The 27,561-nt window shown below is 37.2% G+C and overlaps 1 protein-coding gene across 3 annotated transcripts in view; it reads right to left on the reverse strand.

Moving 5' to 3' along the window:
• LOC106876518 (D-glucuronyl C5-epimerase) overlaps positions 1–27,561 on the reverse strand; it is a 74,760-nt gene that overhangs the window by 9,028 nt on the left and 38,171 nt on the right. For 2 of the 3 annotated variants that reach the window (XM_014925096.3, XM_089342765.1), the window contains exons 2-3: positions 10,758–10,884; positions 434–635 (exon numbers count right to left, since the gene is read on the reverse strand). In XM_014925096.3, the coding sequence (XP_014780582.1) occupies positions 434–635; positions 10,758–10,864 (309 nt within the window). In that variant the 5' untranslated portion in view covers positions 10,865–10,884. Of the gene's footprint in view, positions 1–433; positions 647–10,757; positions 10,885–27,561 lie in introns of those variants that run through there. The other variant, XM_052976873.2, reaches the window with a different exon arrangement.

Below are 27,561 nucleotides of genomic sequence, written 5' to 3' on the forward strand. Positions count from 1 at the left end.
CAACCTTGGATGCGAACTCACATTTAGCTCTCACCCCATCTCAGAAATGTTAAAGTCTGCTTCAAGAGTTTAAGGGGTCCTAAATCATACATTTTGTTTTTCTAACACTTCTACCAACCCACTGGAGCAATCCCATCCCCATTACACACCAACATTTCCATTCCTTAACATTCAACCATCTTTCTGCAAACACACACACACATGTTGACAAACAGATGAAACCAAATCAGAACAGGGAGGGTGATCAGCCAGTTTAAAGCCACAATCGTGCACAGCAACCATTGAAACCAAGGACTTGTGGTGCTGGAACATTGTCCTGATACTATATTTGGGGGGGGGGGGGGGAGTTGATCATGAATGAAATGATTCTGATCAAAAGTCACTTTGAATATGTCTGACCTGGGGCCAAATAACAACAAGAACACACACTTACTTCAAAATAGCGTTCAATGAAGCTAAACGGAATGAAGGTTTCTTTGCCTTCTCTGCGACACTTCACTGTATACTCCTTGTTGATAAGACACTCCACCTCATCATACTGTAGAGAGTTGTAATTCCTGCCATATGCCAGTGATTTAGCGGCCCTCTGGTTAATGTGAGACTCCTTGTAGTCTGAATTTAACTTCATGCCTTTCCTGAAAAACATTAAAAAGACATTAAAAAAAAAGAATGAAAAAATTCCTAAGACTATCAAGCCATAAAGAAGAGAATTTTAAGAGTAAGAATAGTAATTTTGAAATATGCAGAGGTCTTCAATAATTTCAAGAGCTTCTAAATCCATATTTTTCAACATTTTCCACTTGAGATTTCTCCCTTCATAAACACCATTCAAAACCCAAATTTCCCTCTTCCCCCTCACACACACACACACACATAAAAAAGCTGCATGCTTTGCATTATTTTAAAGTAATAATCACCATATTGAAAATTAAGAAATTAATATCAGGGCATTCTTCATTTCAAAACACTCGTAAAATCTGGGTTTCGTGTGTGCGTGTGTGTATAATTCTACCAAATTGAAAATGAATTTAAATAGATGTTTGTATATTTCAGGTCAGTCGGCAAATACATTATGAACTGATAGAGTAGAGGGAACATTTTGATGTGTGTGTGTGTGTGTGGACAACTTGTTTGGTCATCTGGCTGTAGCCATGCTGTAGAACAATCTTGAATCAATCCTCATACTTCTTTTTCAAGTCTATTGATTTAATCGAAGAAGCAGAAGCAATGTCCACAGATTTTATGGCCTCTCCTAGACTGAAGAGGTCAATGAAGATGCCAAAGAACAAAGGATAGGTAAAAAATATTTAGAATGGATTTGGGCAAACTGACTAGAGCTGGGATGGAGAAAGTGTTTAGAGCCAGATTGGGGCAAAGCAATAAGAGTTGGATGGGGCAAACTGTTTCAAGTTGGGTTACGGAGAGTGGTTACAACTGGTAAGGACAAAGTATTTCAAACAGCTGGAGATGCCTTCCTGGGGTTAAAATAGCAGTATTGGTTCTTAGAGAACACTCACATGAGAGAAAGTTGGGGGGTAAAATGATTAGAACAAAGACACATAATAAAAATGGCAAGAGAAAGAGAGGTGAATAGGTTTCGATGAAGGTAGTACACATCTTGTTAGCTCAAAGGATCAGTGACTATTATAGTAGACATTGAAGACAGAGTGAGAGGCCACAGAAAGTTCATGTACCTGTCATAGCTTAGTTGTCTTAGATACATGAAACCAATTCTAAACAGTATCTTTAGTAGACCAGCATACTATCCCAATCCATATAGGTTTAACTCACATCTAACTACAGTCTAGCAAGTTTCTTTCACAAGTTTTGACTGTCTTGAGGTTATGTAAACCAGAACTTTATCCAAGAGCCCTTAATAGCCAGATCCCTCCCAAGATGTACTTGGGAGTGCAAGAGGGAATGTATGTGTGAATGGGTGATGATAATTACTATTATTATTGTGGCAGGGACAGAGAAAGAGGACAATGTGGTGAGTAGAGGGTGGGGTGGATTGGTGGGTAATGTGGTGGGAGTAGATTAAGAACCAATCTTTTGCACTCATTTCCCCCCAATTTCCCCCACTCGTCCCCTTCTCTCTCCTTCCCCCTACATCAACATTGCACTCTCCCACTACACACAATCTTCCCCCCCCTTTTACTTTTTTACCAATTGTTCTCTCTACTCCAGCCCCTCCCCCTTACCTTCTCATCTACAGTCCAAAGAGATAAAAAATAAACATTATGCTTCTTCATAGGTGTATATCTGTACATCTCTCTCCATATATATATATATATATATATATATATATAGTAAATGAAACCAAACTGTGCTAGATCTACAGAAGTAATTTACACAGTGAACTTAATAAACTATCAGTGAATAGTCTCCCCCAACCAAGCCACACAAAAAAAAGCCATTTCCTGTGCTCTAATGCCATCACCATCATCACAAATAATAATAATCAACCGAAAGGATGATGATGGTAATGATGATGATTAATAATAAGACTGATCTAATTATGGCCCTATTTACAAAATACCTTCACCTAATTTTTTGTCTCTTGCCATTGAACAGGCAGTTATGTATGTATAGAAGCAATAAGATTGGAAGCAGTGGGAGGAAGAGTGAGAGAAAGGGAGTGAGGGAAGAGGAATGCTAGCAATCCCATCCCCATTACACACACCAACATTTCCACTCCTTAACGTTCAACCATCTTCTACAAACACACACACACACACACACACACACAATCATTCTCACCACTATACATACATATTACAATCTCTTTTACCAGAGCTACCATCACCACCGGCACCACAACTCCAGCCCCATCTTCATGCCAAAGGCTGTGCCACAAACCTCTGAAGTTAATGAGACCATATGTAAATAAAACTGCCAAGTGTTTTGGGAGGGCAGTGGAGGAAGAAGTGGTAGCAACAAAAGGGGTCATTAGAGGGCAGCAGGGGTTAATGGGGAAGGCAGAGTAGCTGGAGATGTACTGTGTGTTACATCAAAACAAGAAACCAGGGTTTATTTTGTACTTTAACTGGAAAAATTGTAGAATAAAAAATGGCGAGGCCTGTCAGTTTGGCAAATGTGAAGTTAAATGAAGTGCTTCCCCTCTTTAGTGATAAACCCGGCCACAAGGCCACAAGAGAAACTCCTACGTAGAACCTGACTAGAATAGCAGCCAAATCTCATCCACATTACACCCTGGTATTTTAAATCCTTTTGAGACACAGAAGTTTTTTGTATTGTTTTGTCTACCTTTTTCACAAACCTCAAAACCATTCCTTTGTAGAGAGGGACTCAGTGTTTCTTAATAAGAAATACAAAGTGAAATCAGATAATGCAGCAGCACTTCACTGGTGTGAAGATAAGCTCCTGTTAACTTCATGCCTAATAAAGCTGTCTCTAAATATTTGAACATTTTATAATGTAGAACAGTGGCTTGCATAGCTGGGTAACCAAACAGGTATGGCAACATTACTACCTGAGGAGCAAAGAAGACTCTCCATGGTCATTCAACCTACTAGAAATGGTAACCAGATCTCCCTCAAAAAATAACATGAGTGAGAGTGGGGTGGCAGACAAAGGACAATTTACTCAATCAATATACAATAAAGAAGGGATAGTCATGACTGGAATAACTTTGATTTACTCAATGAGGGTTGCTTTGGGATTAAACAACAACCTGCTGACTGACAGGAGCTATTTGCTTTGTAAAAGGGCTAAAAGAAGAGCAGCTTTTGGAGACGGTACTTGAGGATTTGTAGAATGAATGACTTGTTCCAATTGAACGACACTAACCTCAATAGGAATTGAACTCAAAAGTAATGAGACAATGCTGAAATTTATAAGGTATTTAACATGATCTCAAAACAAGAAAAATGATGGGAAACAAGAAAAAAAGGAAATGAATGAAAGGAAGATGACAAAAGCCACAGTATGAGCAACTTGTCTAAGAGAGCAATGACTCTTGAGTTTAAACTGATACAAGGCAGAGGGGGACTCTTTAGTCCTTCAGCCATTTTAGTGCTGGTTGCACAATAAAATATACTCAATCCATACTCTAAAGCAGTTGGTGCTAAGAAGAATATACAGATGTTGCAGCTATGCCAAATGAATAGGACAAACAATATGGAAGGTGGGGGTATGATGTTGGGAGTATTAGATGATGAAGGCCTGCAACAAGGGGGCAGATACTTAAGACCAGTTCAAATATGAGAAAAATTATAAAAAATGATGGGCACACATCAGTAATTATCTTTTCTATTGCACATACAAAGCCTGAAATTTTGGGGACAGGGGCTAGTTGATTGCATCACCCCCAGTGTTCAACTGGTACTTATACTATCAACACTGAAAGGATGAAAGACAAAGTCAACCTCAGTAGCATTTGAACTAAGGCAAAGCATTTTGTCCCTTTTTTTGGTGGGGGGGATGCTAACAATTTTGCCAGCTCAACATGCTACAACAGTAATAATGGTTTCAAATTTTGCCACAAGGGCAGCAATTCTGGGGGAGGGGATGAGTCAATTACATTGACCTCAGCGTTCAACTGGTACTTATTTTATCGACTCCAAAAGGATGAAAGGTAAAGTTGACCTCAGCGGAATTTGAACTCAGAACATAGCGACGGGTGAAATATCACTAAGTATTTCATCCAGCATGCTAACGATTCTGCCAGCTCACAGTAATAAGACTTAACGATGTTCCTTGTTCATTCAGAGGCATTGTTGTTTAGTCCTACAGAAACCTTCAATAAGCAGGCTTAATGATCAATGATCACTGAGTCTAGATCTAAATTACCCAATGTCTCCTTTTGAAAATGGCATGGTGTGATTTGAGAAAGATTAGGCTGCTGTTTCTAGTAGATCAAATGACTACACAAGCCCCATTATCAACTCATTAAGACGTATACATTGTCAACTGGTTGAGTTTCTGATTGCCCTACTTAAAGTACAACCAGATACTCCAATGGGAGGATGGAATATTTCATAGCTTATAATTTCACTCTGTCCCCTGCCTCCACTCCAACAATATTTTCAACCAACTATTCCAACACACTCCTAATCAATGAGGGAGTCTCTTCACAGTCACTTGACTGCTAGAAATAGCAGCTAAAGCTTTTTGAACAATGCTACATACTAGCTTACAAAATTTTTAAAAAAAACAAAAAAAAGACATTCCTGGATAATGAAGCCAGTCTAGGATATTACTTCAACAGAAAAAAGATAGATGGCGCTAAGAGTGGGGGGGATAAGCAACAACAATCACCACTAGTAATGATACTCCCACCACTACACTACCCAGAGAGGGGGAGAAAGAGAGAGAGAGAGAAAGAGAGATAGATAGATAGAGAGAGAGATATAGAGAGAGAGATAGAGATAGAGAGAGAGAGATAGAGAGAGAGAGAGAGACACACACACACACACAGACATAGCACTCAACATTCCTACCATCACTATCACCACCACCAACACCACCACTGCCTCCACCATCACAACTAACCCAGCTCCAAAACAGATGGTCCTCCACCCCCCACCCCGACACATCAAGCAAACTCACTGCCCTGTCCCCAGGATGTTGTGGTTGTACAGATGTGCACCAGCAGACCAGGCCCCTTTAAAAACAGGGGCCTACCAGACACCCCATGATTGATTCTGTCAAGCTGTGAAGCCCTCTGCGATGTTTGTGTGTGTGTGTGTGGGGGGGGGGGGGTTGCATGTGCATGTATGTTCATGTGGTGATTTCTGTGCATTTTACAGCCATGGCTTGGGGCTATATTTACCAACAGATACACAAATGTACTCAGTGATTGTATGCAATCACATGACTAAATATATATTTTCTAACACACACACACACACACACACACACACACACACTAAGCAATGTATTTTCATTCATAAAAAACCCACAAATTGTGTATATTCACTGATACACACACACACACACACACACACAGAGTGTAAGGACAGCATATTAGGTACAACAACATCATAAAATCCTTCCACGTGTTTCTGATTGTACTTTTAACCAAAGATTTTATGGTTAGTATTGGAAACATTCAATGCCTTACAACAGCTAATAGTTTCATCTGAGGGTGGAAGAATGCTTGGAATAGCAGCAGATATTGACTTCAAGATAAAACTACCAGTCACTGGGAAGCACTGGATTTTGCCCTTACCCATAATAGGGAACTGGTACTTATTTTATGGACCCTGAAAGGATGAATGGCAAAGTCGACCTTGGTGGAATTTGAACTCAGAACACGAAGACAGATGAAATATCAGTAAGCATTTCACCCGGTGTGCTAATGATTCTGCTAGCTCACCACCTTAACAACAACAACAACGGCAGCATATTATCTATCTAAAGTCACACTAGAACAATTCTCTTCACTAAATCATTATTTGGTGTCAAAATTTCTGCCGCAACAACTAACAACCTGGCAAAGCTGTGCCATTGACCAGATTGCAGTTGGTGCAATGAAAATTTTGACGCCAAATATAAATGTTTAAGTGAAATTAACAGTTTTTGTGCGATTTTTGAACAGCTAATATGTCTTTCACGCTGTAATTATTTTAGTTTAAACATATGGTCTCAGATCAAATCACTTGCCAAGCAAGTATATCTCCTGTATGTGTGATGTGTGCGTGTATGTGTGTGTGTATATATATATATATATATACATAAATTCGGGGGGGGGGGGGGTCCAGACATACACGTATATACTATATTTACTTGAGTACAATGTGATCTGAAATATGTGGACCTCCCACAATTTGAGCTTAAAAAAATATGAGTTACATGTTTTATCTTTTTATTTTTCTTTCTCTTTTTACACCCAAATTTAATATTCATCCAAACCATTTTGATGATCATGTTTTATATTAAATTTCCTGCATCTTAAAAGATTAAATAGTTTAGTATTTTTATGTAGGCACACTTTTAGTCACATGAATTGTTACAAATAGAGACCAAATCTTCCTCAAATACCATACTTCTATCTACAAAATTCTTTATTTTTAAATGGAAGAACACATTAGCTAATGTAGTCCTAGATATCCCTTAAATGACAGGATGGCCATGGCTAGAATGTCTTCATAGGTTTGAATAAACGGGGTCAATATGGGGCTATACAACAACCACACATGCACAAAACCATAGTTTATAATCCATATTGTGTGTGCATACATGTGTTATATGTTAAATACGCAGATTGCATTACGGGAGCCTCCCTTCATCAGCCGTTGACCAATCACCATATTTTGGAATCCACTTAAAATGCCATGCAAAAGAAAATCAAAACCTGAAACCATTGATATGTCAGTGAACTTAACATAGCAATGTGTTACGTACATCCAACAGATATGCGTATGTAGATAGTAGTGATGCAGAAAGGAGTTATGCATAGGAGGGTGTATATAGCATCTATGAAGAGAAAGAAGAAAAACGTCTCAAACAAACACTGATGACACCATAAGATTGTAATTTTAAACAACAAAAGAAGAATCGTTTAGTTGAACCTATAGATCATATGTACTAATAGCTTTATAACACTGCATGTACATACATATACGTATATACATACATACATACATATATGTATACATATACATTACTATACACATACATATATGTGTATACACACATACATATATGTGTATACATACATGAGTATACACACATACATATATGAGTATACACACGAGTATACACACACATGAGTATACACACATATATGAATATACACACATATATAGCCATTTCTGACATCCTACATGTTGATATGCCTAGATTCTATTGAATCCTTATAACTAATTTTTATATATATATATATATATATATATACACACACACACACACACACACACACACACAAACACACTGAAGCGGAAAACAACTATATAAATTACGACCAACTTTAGATTTCCAAACCCCAAAAGTAAACACTATCAGCTCTATATCATGTATTGAATATTTATTCGTCTAGTTTGTAAACACAAATATTAACCTAATTACACACACACCTGGCAATCATTAACATCCAGCCATTCATACTGACTATTATCTGTACTTATCTTACACCAATTTCCTTTGCTCTCTCTCTCTCTCTTTTCTTCCACAACAGCTTCAGTGAGTGTGTGTGCCTCAACTGCACACTATGATGTCAATATGCTTCAAACACATATACCAAAAACACACGCATCCTGTTGCACATATCCACAATAACATGTACATTCAACTGACATACATACACACATGAATTCACATGTATTCAGACATTCATACACATACATACATACCCACACTGGCATAAATACACACACACACAAAAATACATAAACCCCTATCAAGTTAGCGTATCTAACGTTATTCTAATGTTTTAAATCCCGACTTACAAACAAGCCACCAGGTACAGATATCTCCTCATACAGGTTAGAATGATCAGGTGTCTACACTTATTAGATCACGTAACCAAAACACCTGCAAGTACCCCATCCCTAACTCCCATGCATCCAACATACAAACACACCCACAGCCACATACATATTCCCACACAAACATTTAATAAATAAATATAGCTTTTCTCATCAATTTGTTATTTTAATTGTCAGGTTTTTTTTTTCCATTCCAGATGCAACATTCAAATTTCACCTATGATAACTTTTTTCCTGTCTTCACACACAATTTTTGTTCTCAAAATTCCTTTTACAATGATTTGGTCAAATTGAATCAACAGAAGAAAACATTTGCCCAAGGTGCTGCACAGTAGGATTGAACTCTCAACTTCAACATGGAGTAGACTCCTTAAACACCCTACTAAGCCTGCAGCCCTATTCTCATCGCAAGTTGTAATGATTGCCAGCCCTGGTCAAACTCTCTAACCCATGCCAGCATGGACAACGGACATTAAATGATGATGATGACGATGGTATGATGTGATTTTGAAGGGAATTTGACTGCTATTTCTACAGCCATATAGTATCACCCAAGTTGGCTCAAGTTGTATTAACTCCGGGCAAGGGAGCAGAGTGAGATTCTCTTAGATTATTACATGCCTCAGTTGTCAAAAATAATTACCAGACATTGTAGAAATGTTGTTATATTTGTTAGGCGAGTATCATATCCAGAATGGAGAGTTTTATCTCCCTTCCTCTTGGTTCAATTTGTCAAGTTGTCATGTATTATTATTATGCCAAATCTCCTTGGAATGTTAATTGGTGTCCTATACAGCAGATTTATCATTCACTAAGCCCTGTAATGCAAGAGGTGCTAAGCAGTGAGACCTTAAAATCCCCTTCAATGTCAACAAAAGAGCCTCTACATGATTGCTTGAACTGCTAGAAATAGCAACCAAATATTTCTCAAATTACACTCCAGCAACTTTAAAAAGGACACATGGCATTAAATGTGGTTCTAGAGAAAAAGACAAAATGGTCACAGCTTGATTGGAGCGGACTTCAAGCTGAACAAGAAACATTCAAGTCATCATTGTGTTGTTTAGTTAATGCCTTTTTGCAGGAGAGTTGGTTGTTGTTGCTAGTAAGGAGAGCAACCATGTAGTTATGGCCTCAAAAAGGTCATAGCAAAACAAAAGAAAGCAATTTGTGTGATGCTCTGATGATTATACAAATCTACTGCCAAGATCTGAATAACATGACGATTATACGATAAAAATTGAAATATTAAAAAAGAGATGAGTGGAGGGTGGGAGATGAGTGGAGGGTGGGAGATGAGTGGAGGGTGGGAGATGAGTGGAAGGTGGGAGATGAGTGGAGGGTGGGAGATGAGTGGAGGGTGGGAGATGAGTGGAGGGTGGGAGAGAGAAAGAGAGATATGTTCAAAGAGAAAATAAGAGAGAGGAGAAAGAAGAAAAAGAGACTCCTGAGAATAAGACTTGTGTAGTGAGATTTAGAGAAGGACATGTTGGTGTTAATTTCTTGATCTCTGGAGTCAATCAAATACGGATTGATCTCAATATGCAACATTAATAAATTTCAAAACTATGCAATACCAATCAATCGAAAATGCACACAAGATTACAAATGAATAAATCCCCATTCTTTTGTTTTCTACTATATTCTGTGACCGAATGCCAAATTTTTCTGTATATCAACTTTGGCTTTACAGATTAGCCAGGCAGTCGACAGTGGATTAACTACATGGATTGCAAGGACTTTCTCTGGTCAATTTGGTTAGTCAAGTTTGATTCCAACAGAATGCTTCACGAGTATCTGTCTGAATTTTTAATCCCTTTTTCTTTTGTGCATGTGTGCGCACACACACACACACACACACACACACACACACACAGACACACACACACACACACACAGACACACACACACATATATATATATGTATGTATGTATGTATGTTGGTTCTGCTGCTGTTGACAAAAAAACAGAGTTGTTTGGTGTCAACTGAACTACTTGTTAAATTAGCATATACATGGCTGAGTGTTCTTCAGACATATTTACTTATAAAATATTTGTCAAGCAGAACTCAGCATAACACAGAAAGCAATAAGGTTGGATCTTTGATGTACAATCCTTTCAACCAGGCTGCCACAGTCCCAATTTCACTCACAAGGCTTTGTTCAGATTGACCTGATGCTATGAGAAATTACACTTGTCCAAAGTACCAAACAATGGGATCAATCCCAGAAACGACCTAATGATTGCAAAACTAAATTGTTAACCATTCAGTTATATGAAATAATTAAAGTGTCGTCATGTACTTACATAATTAAGTTGTCATCATTTTGTATGTTGGGACACCGAAACCAGCTGAAGAAGATCACACAGAATATCAGGAAGCCACAAATGATGAACTTGACAGACACTCTCATGGTGATGATTCTGTTAGGCTCTGCAACATAGAGAGAAAGACATCAGTTAATACATGACTGTAAAGGCATCAACATCACAACTTCACCTCACACCACCCATCTCTATATTCTTTATTATGCAAAAACAATGCAACAAAAATGGTTCGTTTGCATGGTACACATGTTTGGGAAAAGAGACCAACAGAATCAGTATTCGGCTTTAAAATAAAACAAGTCCTGGTATCAATTCATTCAACTTGAAGGCAGTGCTCCAAAAGACTAAAACAAGCTAAAAGAGATATATATACAGAGAGGGAGAGGCTTTCTTTCAGTTGCCAACAACCAAATCCACTCACAAGGATTTATTGAGTTGGGAGGTCCTAATAGAAGATATTTCTCCAAGGTGCCACATAACAGGATTGAACCCAAAACCACATGTTTGAGAAGCAGACTTCTTAACCAGCCATGCAATGACTTCTGTTGATTTCTGACTGGATCCAATACCAATCTTTCCGAGGATAAGGAGAGAGGGGTAGATTGAAAGCCAAGAGCACCGATTTCATCATTCCCACAGATTCCAATGTTTTAAGTTTCTGCAGGGGTTATCAGCTTCAATCTTTGAAGAATAATGCCACAGTTAAGGCAACATAATCTTGAACCCTTCCATTTCTGCCAACCAACCACAAACACCAAAAAACAACAAAAATGACTCCATATGACTGACTACCACATGGTTGTTCTACTTACTTGAAACAACAACCTAATCTCTCTTAAATCACACCTATCGACCTAAAAATAGAAAAAGGGCACACTGGAAAAGAAATTCCAGGAGAAGAGAAAGGTAAAAGGGTCTTGAGAAGAGGACCCTATCAGCTTAACGAGATTCTAGACAGATTGTGCCCAGAGAAAAAAATAGAATAACTGTGTCAGGAATGTTTTTGATGAAGGAACTTCTCAATCAGGGTTGACTGCTCAAGGGGTTAGACAATAACAACAACCACAAGAACAGAAACGAGGTGGTCCCTATTCAATCTGTCAAAAAAAAAGAAATAGCACCGAAATCTTCTTCAAATGCCACCCCAAAACCTTAATTGGAAAAAAAAAAGAAAGAAAGGTACATGACATAACAAGGTCGGAGAGTGGGAGAGTTACGGTAGTGCTGCAAAATAAATAAAAGATGGTATGTTCATGACTTGGACAGTCTTCATCATATGTGTGATATCAGCTGATCGGAGGGTCGGGGAGGAGAGCTAAAAGCAATAATTCCTCCAACTGTAATAACAAAAAATGCTGATAATAATTTCTAACATAAAGACAGGGCCACAAATTTGTGCAGAGGAGTATAATATTTTATGGACCCTGAAAGGATGAAAGGCTAAATTGACTTCACACAAGTTGAGCTTGTGCCAATGAAAAGGGGCTCTAAATACCGTAGGGAATTTGGTCTGATGTTTTAATGAGTCTGTCAATCCACTACCTTTAATTAATTAATAATGACAGGTGCAGACATTTACCTGTGTAGTAAGAAGCTGGCTTCCCACCAACATCATTCCAGGTTCACTCTTACTGCTTGGTACTTTGGGTAAGTGTCTTCCACTATAACCCTGGGTTGTTTAAAGCCTTATTAATGAATTTGGTAGACAGAAACTGAAAGAAGCCTGTTGCATACATGTGTGTGTGGTGTTACAGTCTCTTTGTCTTGATATTGTGTGATAATTGTAAAGGAGTGTCACCATTATGCAAGTGGTGTCCTTTGTTCTCCTGTGAAAACCTGTCGGAAATGGAGGAATATCACCTTATTTGGAATCAGGCGAAGGTTGGTGATAGGAAGAGGATCCAGCTACAGAAAAATCTGCCTCTACAAATTCTGTCCAACCCATGCCAGCATGGAAAAGTAGACATTAAATGGACGATGATGAATGGTTTATTTTATTTGGCACAGGAGCAATGGACAAAGATACATTACAAGGAGAAATTACAAAAATAGTGTGGTTTTATACAGAATTGATTATAGAAAAGAAAAAAAAAAAATGAGGGCAATAATTTCTAATAAAGGCATAATGACAGACACTTGGCATAAAAGGGTCTGATTAAATCAACCCCCAAAACTTAACTACTTTTCATTGTTTTGGGGTTGATAAAGTAGCAAAGTTGACTGGGATAACAAGATTTGAAACTCGGAATCAAAAACAAACCAACAAAATATCACAAGGCATTATTTTGTTAACAATTCTTCCAACCCAATAAGCACAACATTTGATTATGAACATCATCATCATCACAAGCAGCAATATAAAATATCAGACAGAAGGGCGGTGGGGGTCATACAAGTTTTTGATTGTATGAAGTCTGCTGAAGTACTTATGGCATAGCAAACAAAATCATTTATAATAAATAAGATTATGAAACATGGAAATTCGAAGTCTTATTTAGTTCAGTGTCAGTAAAACAGTCTCAAATCTCTGTAGACAACAATATTCCTAGCTTAGAGAACTGGGACAGAAATTTTCTTAAGTGCAGAGATAGATATATAAATGAATACATAACAATGTATATGAAATAGAGAAATGGTGAAAAGGAGAGAGTAGAGATTTATAAGTGCATAAAAGAAAGAGAAAAAGGAAACACAGAATAAAACAATCCTACCATAACAACCACCGAGGATTACAGAAGACTATAGACTATACAATGCATACAATAATGGCATTATTATAGAATATTGTACATATAGATGTAGGGGGGAGGGATAAAATATGCACATGCACACACAAGTGTATCTATATATGTATGTATACATGTTATATATGTATACACACACACACATACTTATATTGTACACACATATACACACACATACAAACAAGTATACATATGCAAACACATACACAAATATACATGTATATGAGTGTGTATGTATATATATATATATATATATATATATATATATACACACACACACACGTGTGTATGTACATATATATATTTATATATATATATATATATATATACACACACACACACACACACGTGTGTATGTACATATATATATTTATACATATATATATTTATATATATATATATATATATATATATATATATATATATATATATATACGTACACTTATATACATACATGTGTGTGCATATATATGTATACATTACACATACTGCATATATACCTATACACACACACACATTTCAGTACATGTGTTCTAAAAAGATAGTACTTTTGTGGTTATGTAACCAACAACGTTTGACCTTGATTGCTCCTGTTTTCTTTCTTGTGTTACAGAGTAAACATGGCCATGTGCACCAAGGAGGAAAAAGATAAAGTGATCTGATTTCTCAGGCCTGAAGATGGGTCAGGGGCTGAAATACACCACAGGCTTTCAGTACAATAAGGGAACAATGCTCTACCATGCACAAGTGCAGATAGAGAAGTGTAAAAATGGTCGGACAAATGTGATGCATGGAGGGGGAGTAGGATACTCATCAACCTCCACCACTGATATGGAGCCTGGGTAAACTTGAGAGATGGTCCTAGCAAACCAATGAGTGACGGTCAACGAAGTGGCATGTCTTACATAAAGTCTGTGCGAGGTGGATGCCAAGGGAGCTTACAAACTGCATAAGCACAATCATGTGGAGATCTGTCAACAGTTACCCAACCACTACAATGATGAAGGTGAAGCGTTTTTCTGGCGAGAATAGTCACAGGAGGTGAGCCGGATTCGAAAAGGCAGAGTATGGAGAGGAAATATCTGTAATTGCCAATGAAAAAGAAACTTGAGACTCAGCATTCCACAGAAAACGTGATGCTAACAATTTTGGGGCACACAAAAGAGACCTGTACTGAAACATTATCTGGAAAAGGGGTCTATAGTTACCAGTGTAGACCACAGTGACATACTGGTCAACAAACTGAAACCAGCAATTCATGCCAAATGCTGAGATTTATTGGTAAATCAAGCATTATCATAAGCACAATGTGTACCCACATACAGCTGCCCATACCATTGTAAATCACTGAAAAACTGGGTTGCAAGGCCAGGACAGCCTGCATGCAGTCCAGATCTTGTCCCTTCTGACTATAACTTCTTTGGACAGCTCAAATATCCTTTATGAGCCATCAATTTGTAACAAAGTAGCACAGGAAACAACAGAACTATGTATTTGGGAAGTAAAGTTAACCACACAGCCACCCCTGCACCTATAAAACACACACATACACACATACACACACAGAAGAAAATGGAGAATTATCAATTGTTTAGTTTAACCATTAATATTTGAATAAGTGTAATGTGTGTGAGTGTGTGTATTTATATATGTGTATGTATACTTAAATATACAAGGGGGTGCTGAAAAGTTCCTGGCTTTAAGGGTATCGTGAAAGGCCTGGCTGGAGGTCTAACTTTTCGAGTTCTTTTAAAGGGCTTAGAAAAACTGAAGAATTGCTGCAATAAATGTGTGAATCTAAGAGGAGAATCATCATCATCATCATCGTTTAACGTCCGCTTTCCATGCTAGCATGGGTTGGACGATTTGACTGAGGGCTGGTGAAACCGGATGGCAACACCAGGCTCCAATCTGATTTGGCAGAGTTTCTACAGCTGGATGCCCTTCCTAACGCCAACCACTCAGAGAGTGTAGTGGGTGCTTTTACGTGTCACCCGCACGAAAACGGCCACGCTCGAAATATGTTTAATAAAATCATAATTAACTGATCCTCCTGTATTTTCTTTTACCCTAAGCCACAAACTTTTCAGCACCATCTCATGTACACACACACACAGTATTACGCCAAGTATTGTGTCTTTTACAACCTCCGTGTTCAGTTATATTCCATATACCTTGTGTATTATACACCCCACTCTTTCGCTCAATGCACAGTGAGGGATAAGTTTAAGTATTTAATGAAAAACAACTGAGGTGTCACTCAATAGGGCCCAATTAACTCAAACACAGATCAGAATTTACCAGAAAGATTAAGTCAGCATGCTGTACATTCCAGGAATCTTCCGACTGACTGACCGACCAGCTTTCTTTATATTCCAAACACCAAAGAGGGAGGCAAAACAGCTAACATTGTTTACAATAAGTTCTACCTCTCTTTAACTCCACTTCCCACCACCGCTACGCCATCAAAGAAAGTCAGAAATATCTGCTACACAATGGTATGTTAAAAACTGTTCTTTCATTTTTTCTACAGGTTCTAGGCACTGGAGTGAATGGAAGAAATGTCTGGGAAATGCCAATTTTGTTTTAGAGTATGTGTGAAAAAAAAATTTTGGTGATAAGTGAGATGCTTAAAAAACAAAATAGATATGGAACTGCCAAACCATACGTTTTGAATTCAAATGCACTGCAGGAATTTTGTAGTGTATTTTTGGCCAGCACCTTCATTCTATACACCTTAGTTTGCTTATCTGCTGGGAATAAAGAACCAAATTATCTGGCAATGTTACCAGTAATAATCTTATGTCTGATATAATAAGCATGGAGAATAAATTTTATCTTTCACACTGCACAAGCTAAAAACCTCCCCTGGGTGTTTTTATAGATTTACACATAATCTTTTTGTTTTCTCTCAAATTTAACTGAAAGAACTCAATTGGAATAATAGAAGGGTCATAGAGTCAACTAAAACACTAGAATGTTCCATTTCTTGAAAACTTCTCCATAGTTTATGACATAAATGACAGATATTCAAATATGTCATAGCATTAACCCTTTAAGGGTTAATTTAAAGCTCAGGTTACTTCCCCCAACAATGAACATACAATTTCCAGCAAAATTTATCTCTTGAAATTATCTCCTCTATTTTTGAGATTTGTCAACCTTGGCAGGATTTGAACTCAGATGGATAAAATGTTGCAAAGTATTGTCTGCTATGCTAATGGTTCTGCCAGTTCACTGCCTTGTACAGTTACCTGTATATTGGTTCCAAATTTTAGCAGAAGGCCAGAAATTTCAGGAGACAAGGTAAGTCAATTACATCAACCCCAGGATGCAACTTGTACTTATTTTATCAACCCTAAAAGGATGAAAGATTTATATATATACCTTTATATTGCAACAAAATTCTCAGCTCTCTTTTGAAGAGTGTGTTTAATTAAATATATTGGAATGTTTAGTAGTAAAATAGACGAACTTTATGTTTGTATCATTGGTTCTATTAAAGACATACTTTCAAGTGTCTAACAGTCTAACTAAATACATTCCATCTTTATCCAGGACTTTAAGTGATAAGACTCTTAAGACATCTAATTGAGTTCAACTAAAAGATGATTGGTTGTTTTGTTTTCTCTTTCAGTTTGTCTGCTAAAAACATCAGCCTCCCATGCTCTTTCACACACTCAACACTACAAACATACAACCAACACACACACACACACACACATATATACAAACCATACAACCCCATAAACACACACACACACACAGTCATACATCCACACACATAATTCATTGCACACACACATTGCCACTCTACAGAATCATTCACGTTACACATACATTCACACCCTACTACTCAATATCCAAACAAACCTACCCTAATTATGTTAGATTTGTACAAGAAATGAATTGGAAAACCAAAACAAAATATGGTTTTTCTCAATAAGTAAACCACCAAATGGATTTGGCAGTAAGAGCATAATCACTGCTGCCACCACCACCACATGAACTAATACTACCACCACCACCACCACCGGTTTTGCCGTATGATCCAACCAAATTATCAAATACATTCCAACCATGACAATCATGTATTTTTACAGACAAGATTAGAATTAGTATTCCATTATCACATCATCCACTATGTCTTCCTGTTTTTAAGAACTCCAGAATATGATTTAAGAAAGACTTGGTTGTTATTTCTAGCAGATCAAGTCCTGATATTGAGATGCCCTCATTGGTTTGTGTTCTGTTTGTGGAAATATATGTTTATCTTGGATATATATAACACCTAGTTCCTTCTGTAAAAAAAAAAAAAAGAACACACCAAGGAATTTGCTTGTGAAACGAGTGACATTGTCAAAGCATGTCTGACAACCATGTTGCAAGTCTCCTCAGATTCATAATGGTTCCTCTCTGTGTATAAAAGCTCCAACTATTTGATAGCAAGTTTGCTCAGCTGGTCACCATTATCTAGCACAAAATCAATCCAGTCAAATATCCTTTCCAATTTAATTATTTTTAATAAGAAAAAAAAGGGGTGGGGGATAAAAAACCCATCGTTTAACATATAAAATATAATTACTAATTGATTTCTTAGATACAAATCTAGCTTTTATGATTTTGCTTCTTTTTTTTTCTTTTTTCCTCTCTGAACAACCCAGCCATGAACAGAAACAGATCAATCATTGATTCACCAATGGATGATCAGAGATTATGGTCTTATTCTTGTTTAGCCCTTAGCACAGTCCTGATTCAGTTGATCTGCAACTGAAGATGCTAGACCTTTAATCATTCCACCTCACTTTCAGACACAGCACCTCCACGACCACACTATTTACAGTGTTTCCCCCCCCCCTTTTTTTTTAGCCCCTATTGATACCAACCTGTCCAGGACTACCCTTGGTCCTATGGTGCAAGCTTCCTCTTTTAAATGATCTAAGTTGAAAACCCTCCACCAAGATTTCATGTTAATTTATGTTCCAAATACACAACTTAATAGCAACAAAATTATTGTACTAAATTTTTGGTTATTTTCAAAATTAATTGAAACAAAAGAAGTGTATTTTGGCAGAAATATGAAAAATGAAAGGGTTTAAACAAAAAGGTGTAATTTGAAGAGAGGGTTCGCTGATATTTTAAACTGCAAATTGCACCCCTCAATTCAACATGATACTCTCAGAAACATTGTTATACCCTTGCCCTTTATAGAATAGAATGCTGAAGAAAGTTTTACATAAGAGACGTGCATATAAGTGTCAAATAGCTAGACGGGGGTTAACAGAATCCCCATACTGAAGACATCGCATCTGGTTGTTGCCTGGTACCTCTATTAACACAACCAAATATTGAAACAACAGAAAGAAAGAACTCCAATTAAATGCACACATACACCATGTGTATATGTGTGTGTGTGTGTGTGTGTGTGTGTGTGTGTGTATATATATATATATATATATAAAATTACAAATTCATTTCTCAGATACAAGACCCATTTTGTATGATGCAAAAGATTCTCAGGGAGAATATGAAAAAAATAAATAAATAAAAACATGAACCACAAAATGAGATTTTTAAAATAAAGATAAAAAAATTGATAGCAAAAATACATAAGTAAATAAATAAATAGGCTTGGCTAATTTCTTAATCTCTGTGCCATCTTGAACACCCACCTATAGGATATAACGATAATTACTAATAGCTAATAATGACAGGACTTATAATTAAATACAAAATAAATAAAAAAAATATCAGGAAATTAGAACTAGGCCCCAGAACCTGCATATGACATTAACTGGCTGTAGTAACAGCCAGTAAATGCCATATGCAGATTCTGGGGCCTGGTTCTCATTTCCTGAGAGATGAATAAATAATTTCTTAGCTCCCTTCCTCTACCTCCATACACACACACACACACACACACACATTATATAAATATATAAATAGATAGATAGTTCTGTTATTGGTAGGATCAACAAAAAAAAAAAAATGTATTCCATCCAGTGAGATATCGTTCAATAAACACTGGCTTTCGATGTATTTGTTCAGAGAAGTTTACGTTCCCATAACTTAGTGGTTTGGCAAAAGAGACCAATAGAATAAGTACTAGGCTTACAAGGAATAAGTCCTGGGGTCAATTTCTCCGACTAAAAAACCCTTTAAGGCGGTGCTCCAGCACAGCCAGAGTCAAGTGACTGAAACAAGTTAAAGAATAGAAGAATATGGTAGAGGAACTCCAGGGAAATGTCTTGTGTATCACAAGTGATGCATGGACATTAGGGGACATGTTCTGTGTATTACATGCAATACAAAAGGAAGGAAATGGGGTTAGTTGATGGTGTTGGCAAGAGAAATCTTTCAAAGACACAATTGTCAGTTAATCCTTTTACTTAAATAACCAGAGATAATTAATTTCATTGTTAAATAACAGATAATTGTCTGTTAAACAGCTTCTACAATTAATTACAGTATCAATTGTAGTAACAACAACAACAACAACCACAACCACCTTACAGTGACAATGCAACAGTAATGCTAACAATACTAAGATATATATGTGTGTATATATATATACGTATATATAAATACACACAAACACACACACGCAAATACAAGTACAAACACACACTATTCATTGCATACAAATACAATAGAAATATAACATTACACACACACACACACACACACACACACACACACACTTATTATAAACACATCTCTCACACACAGTCAATACACATCTACATTGTATTATACATTCACCCACATACTTCATTATACACACAGAAATAAAATATTATACACACACTATCACCATACGCATGCAAAGATACATAACACCCACAATCAATTTGTTCAGACAAGTATATTAACATACATAGCATCAATATACATAGCTGTAAATACATCACACACACACACACACACACAAAAAGCAATTATGGTCATCTACCCCTATCACAAAGTATCTTTACATGTCAAAGAGAAATAAATTAGTCACCTGTCAAGAAAACAGATACTGACAGCCATCACCTGTGAAAAGAGATAAAACCTACCCTAAAAATAGCCATCCAATCATCAGAAAGGAGACAGAACAAAACTTCTCCCTCTTACACAAACCTGCATCAAACCTTCACAATATGGACCAACACTGCCAGTTTAGGGATCTTGAGTTCAAATCAACTTATTGCAGATTCCTTCACTTTTTCTGAAAAAAACTTTTTACACATACACACACACACACACGCTTGAGAAGGCCATTATGCCAATAATAAACACACATTGGTTTAGTATCACTTCCATATTGTTAGTCAATTGATTAAATAGTTGACTGATATTTAACTGATTGACTAACAACAGAAAAGTGATATTGAACCAGTGTGTGTGTTTATTATTATTAGCATAATGACCCTCCTAAGACCAAATTTATTTCAGTACACAAACTCACATCAAGAGTCTTGCAAACCTAATACAAAAACAAAGTAGATCGAACTTATGGAAGAGGGAGACCCAAAATACTGAAGGATGGCCTCGGAATGCTGAACAAGATGACAAAGCACTGAGATACCTGGCACCGTATTGTACTCAAGAAAGACCTGAACATCACAGCAGAATGGTTGTGGTCACTCACACTAGTGAAGAGGATTGGTCTACAACAGGGGTTTTCAAACTGTGGTCCGCGGACCACAGGGGGTCAGTGGACAGCAAATACTTTTTATGGGCAATTTGATTTAAAATATGTTTTTTAATCGAAATCTTTTAATTGACAATAAACCTATTTGTTAAATACTGTTAAATAAATAAATGTAAAAATATATGTTATTTTAAGCAAATATTTATGTATAAATTTCATAAGCGTTTATAAGGGGGGTCCCTAAGGTAAAGCCTGAAATATAAAGGGGTCCGCAAGTCAAAAAGTTTGAAAACCCCTGGTCTACAAGAGTCTTGTGTCAGTGCCACATAAAAGTGCTCCCTATATATATATATATATATATACACACACACACACAAACCTGTGTGTGCAGGATTCTTCAACTACCGGAATAAGCTAGCCAGCTTACCATGTGGCCACCAAGTCTTCAGATAAATAAACGCGAGAAGCAGTATCTTGAGTGAATAACAGGAAAGGTGGCTGCACCATACATTTCATATTGTGAAGGATTTGTAAACAGACATTTTAAAGTAGAGTAAGAAAGATAGAGGGACGAGTTATGAAGAAAGACAACAATACATAATGTTATTCCCAAAAGTGTATACACACAGAAACACACACACACACACACACACACACACACACACACACACACACACACACATAATATAATGGCCTGGGAAGGCTATATTTATATACATGGCCCCTCCCCTCTATCTATCTATCTATCTATCTATCTAGCTCTCTCTTTCTCTGAAAGAAGAATTTATGTAAAGGAAGTAAAAGGAATGGAAAGAGGGAGAACAGTGCAGGGAGAGGAGGAGGAGGTTAGATATTCTGATGGGGTGATGGTTTCCAGGAATGGATTCCAGAAGAAAATACACACACACAAACATTCGTGTGTGTGTGTGTGTGTGTGTGTGTGTGTAGGCGCTTATTTTCTTCTGGAATCTATTCCTTCTACCCACCCCCACCTCCCTCAATAACTCCCACACACCACACTTATGATTGTGTGTGTGTGTGTGTGTGTGTGTGTGTGTGTGTGTGTGTGTGTAGGATTAGAATAGAAACAGAATGAAGAGAAAAGATTAGCATTAAAAAAAAATGTTAAATCTAATTTTATCTTTGAGGTGGAAGGTCGGATAATGAACAACAAAAACAATAATAATAATAATAATAATAATAACAACAATAACTAACAATAATAATAATAATAATAATAATAACAAATAATAATAATAATAACAATAATAATAATAATAATAGGAGGAGGGTATGGTAGGTTGTGAATCAGGAGGGTGGGGCTGAATGCAGAAAAAAAGCTGTCCCCCTCCCCACGACCCTTTCACAATACTGCTGCTTGTAGTAGTAACAGCAGTAATGGCGGCAGACAAAAACTTACATGTAAAATAAACACAAGCGCACACGCACACACACACACACACGTGGGCTTGTATAGAAAAATATACATTACATATGCATATACACACATATATACACATATATATATATATATATACACACATATACATATACATACACACACACTTAAATATATACATATACACACACACACACACATATATATACATACATGCATACATACATACATACAATATATATATTATATTCAAACATATAAACAGGAAATAAAATACAGATGTTGAAAAGTGGTAGTTTTTTGAGGATTCCCAAAATCTCTGGCCCTCCCCCCCAACACACACACAATAGTGAGGACGGTGATGGGGAGGCTGAAAGTAGGTTTCTGTTACAGATGTAATCTAAATGTTTTTAAAATAGATACAACCACCACCACCTCCAACACCACAGTCATCACCGCTACCACCAACACCACAATTACACCACCACCAATACAACAACCACCAAGACAACCATCACCATCAACAACACTAATAATAAGCACACAACTAATTCATTGCTAATACAAACATCCATATACACACACATCCAGAGATATACACATACATACATACAGACATACATACGTACATATAGCCAAACATATGTTGTGTTGGAGGAGGAGGAGGAGGAGGAGGAGGAGGTGATTAACAGACATCTTGGTTACATTAATTGGTATTGAAACCTCACATCATCATTTCAACTGTAAAACTGGGGAGCTGCCAGAACTAATGAAGTGTCTCAAACTGCTAGAAACAAGCAGTTAGATCTCCTTCAAATTACACTTATCTTTGATAAACAGAGATATACAAAAAGGTCAAGGTGGTCATGGCTGAAAAACACCAAGTCAGAAGAGAATTGTCCTGGGGTTAAACAGTAACTGGGAAACTGCAGAGAGAAGGGGGTTAGAGGGAAGGGACTAGATCATTTGCAAAAGGAAAACGTCAACAGTTAAGGAAGGAGAAAGAAGAACAAGAACAAGGATATTTCACAAGCTATGAGAGAGGGAGGAGAGAGATAGGGGAGGAGAGAGAGAGAGAGAGGAGGAAAGAGAAGTTATTTCAGGTCCTTCTCTCCCATTTAGAAACGCTAACCATCCGTTCAACAATCTTCACCCACTATCCCCAACAGGGTTGTGGGGATAGAGTCCTCAGGTATTTCTTCTCAAGGATCCTATCAGAAGCAACTGTCACTAGACTTTCCAGCAGGAAGCCCAATCAATATTCTCCAACCATCTCATTCGTACCTGGTCTGTCCCTAGATCACTTGCCAGTTGACTTGGCTTCAAAAGGTCCATCTCGTGACATTCTTATACATTCATCTGTCTTTTCCACCCTTTCTTCTTAGGAGGGTTGTAGGAATTAAAGTCCTCCAAAAGATCCTATCAGAAGCAACCGGCATTCAACTTTTCCAGCAGGAATTCCAAACACAACCAACTGAGACAATGGATATTATCCAACCATCTAATTTTCGATCTACTTTTTTGGTCTCCTGCTGGTTGGCTCAACTTGAAGAATCTTGTCATGTCATTCTTTCCTTGTGACATTCTAACCACATGTCCATATTACATTCATAATGTAGTACTTGTATACACACTATGTCTTGAAAAACAAAGAGAATAGAATGACCACACAACTTTGATCGTAGTTCTTCTCAATCAAGACCTGACCAAGGGCTAAACACAGAGAACAACAGTTGCCACATTCAATATGGTTGCTATATTATATTTCCATAAATAACATTAAGAGACAAGCAACATGGCCAGGTTTTTGTCTTTGCGTTCTTTTAGCTGATTCCAGTGTTGTTGTTGTTGTTTCCTGTTCTGCTGTTTAAAGCAGAAACTGAGAAGTTAGGCGGATAGAAACACAATATGTTGGATGGAAGGGTGGAGGGTAAAAACCTATGTATGTATAATGTGATTTAAGTATTTATATGTACGTTTTATGAATGTATATATGTATGGTCTATGTATTTGTACGTTTCATGTATGTGTGTGCATATGTTTCATGTATAAATGCATGCATGTATGTATGCCAAGAGACATGAGGGGGCACCAACATACAGAGATATACACCTACACGCTCTGAGACATGTCCAAACACAGAGACAACCATAACACACACACACAAACTGCATTTTATTTGCCCTTCCTACAAAACTGATCTACTCTCAAAACAATGCAGCCACCCACCACACACACACACACACACACACACACACACACACTGTTTCAGAAGACATGAAGTAGCAATTGGAAAGTAATTTACTTTGTAAGTGTGTGTGTGTTGTATATCTATGAGCATTAATGTCTATGTATGTATGTGTGTATTGGTATCTACATGTATGCTACATATGTGTATGTGTGTGTGTGGGTGCATCTATGTAATTGTCTATATAGAAATGAGTGGTGGGGGTACTGGTATGGCCAAGTGGTTAACTTTGTTTCACAATCACAAGGTCCTAAGTTTGATGCCCCTGGGTAGGTCATCTTAGACAAGTCTCTTACCACAGCCATGGATCAGCCAAAGTTTTCTAAGTGAAACTGATGGAGAGACCAAGACTGTGTGCAAGTTTGTCACGGGGACAGAACCTGTAACTGAAAAAGACCCAACTCTGCTGCACACTATGCACTGTAGATCTGGAATGTATGTATGTGGATTACATTAGGTGTGTGTATGATGTGTGGTGTGTGATGTGTGTGTACGATGTGCATGTGCACGATGTGTATGGTGTGTGTATGATGCGCATGTGTGTGTATGATGTGTGGCGTCGTGTGCGAGTATGTGTGGCGTCGTGTGTGTGTGTGCGTGTGTGATGTGTGGTGTTGTGTTTGTGCATGTGTGGTGTCATGTGTGTATGATGTGTGGCGTTGTGTGTGTGTATTGTTAGGTGTGTGCGCATGCTGCATGTGCGGCGTGCATGTATGTTTTGCATGTGACTGATAGAATAAGTCTTAGGGTTTAAAAAAATAACTACTGGGGTCATTTTGTTTGGCTGAAACTCTCAGCAGTGCCCCGGCATGGCCCCAGTCACATGGCTGAATGAAACAAGTAAAAGACAAGATATATATATAAACACACACATTTCTATGCATTGTGTGTGTATATGATTAGAAGCAGTCAAGATAAGAGATTTTTTTTTTGTTTATCTTTGTTTATGAATGTGTATGTGTGCGGGGGGTAGGGAGTTTAAGGGGGGTTTGCAAATACAAGAATGCGTGCATGTATGTATGTACGTACACTTATGTATTTACTGAAAATGCAGTTGCCAGAAAGCAATTAAGCGATCATGTTCCCTGCCTGTACCAAATTACAGTCAGTCATTTACTGCCAGCGACACTGCCTCCTGCTCTCTCATCATCATCATCATCATCATCACTGCTATCATCATCAGCAGCCACTATCAGCCACACCCCACCCCACTGCCATTCACCAATACCACAAAATAGAAAGCTGTAAACAAAACTGAACTGTATTAAACAAACAAGCAGAGTCATCAAAACCATCATCATCATCATCATCAATATTGTATCACTGCTAATGTCTTGATGATTATCAAAAATCCAAAGACAGGGCCATTATGTGGCCACAGAAATAGCAGCTAAATTTGTGGCAAAATAAACCTTACCATCTTCAGTTTTGCATGAAGATTATGTTAAGAGTATAAGAGTCTGTGGAATACTCAACCACTGACATGCTAAGACAACTGGAATAATACTCAGAGTACAACAGAGCACCAATCATTTATTTCCAAGTGGAAAAAAGAATTTATCACAACTGTCCGATGGATAGGAATGTGAAACTGAGTAACAGGTCAGTGATAATTTGGCAGCTTTAATAAAAAGTGTGTGTATATATATATATATATATATACTATGTACTAGGCTTACAAAAAATAAGTCCCAGGTTGATTTGCTCGACCAAAGGCGGTGCTCCAGTATGGCCGCAGTCAAATGACTGAAACAAGTAAAAGAGTATATATATGTAAGAGATTGGGATGAGAAAGGAATAAACAATTTATGAACTTCATTAATTTACAGCTGTTCCTGCTATATAATACTCAAGTACTCACAGTTGAGTACTTGAGTATCAGCTTATAGCTTCATCAGAGCGTCAAACATGTTCTGAAGCATACATACATATATATATATATAAGTTTGAAGAGCAGGTTATTAGCCTCATAATGCCAAAACAAAATATTAATATATATTTATGAAGAGATAGATAAACAGACAAACAAATATATGAAAATTCTTGAATCAAAGATGAAAGAGACCAGAAATCCAAGAGGACTCAATACAAGTTATATAGACAACTATAGAGTGGTGAATAGTTATATATTTTACAGATTGCTTTAGCAAAGAAGCATTGCTTTCAGAAATTCAATAGCTTCTTGAAATCAAAAGATCTTCAATCTGTAAACACACTTATTGCAGAACATTTCTCCAGGATTCAAACATTCGGAACAAATTTGATTCATAACAGAATAATTTCTCCACAAACCAGAACATCAAAGAATTAGATATAGAATGGTTAGTTAATCAAACATATTACATGTTAGGTGAAAAACACACAGAATTCTGCTTTGTAATTGTATACCGACATCTAAATACACACACACACACACACACACACACACGTGAGTGCACGCATGCATTTTTTTTTTACGGATGCACTCCTAACTTTTAAACTCAAAGAAAAAATTGATAGGGATGTGTATATATTGATAATTCAGTTTTTATAAGGTTAATAAAAGGGTATGGCAGCATAATTAGATGAAAAGGGACAAAACTACAAAGATATCATTTAATGATACAAAAAAAAAGAAAAAAAAAGAACTCCAGTGATGATGTGGTGGGGTGGGATGAGAAGAGGAGGGAGTACAGGTAATAAACTAGCTTTTGTTCCATTATTACTACCACTGTTTCAAAGGTAGCAAGCTGGCAGAATCATTAGTGCATCAGGTAAAA

The sequence above is a fragment of the Octopus bimaculoides genome, chromosome 26, assembly GCF_046866305.1.
Source record: "Octopus bimaculoides isolate indiv1 chromosome 26, ASM4686630v1, whole genome shotgun sequence".
Lineage (NCBI taxonomy): Eukaryota > Metazoa > Mollusca > Cephalopoda > Octopoda > Octopodidae > Octopus > Octopus bimaculoides.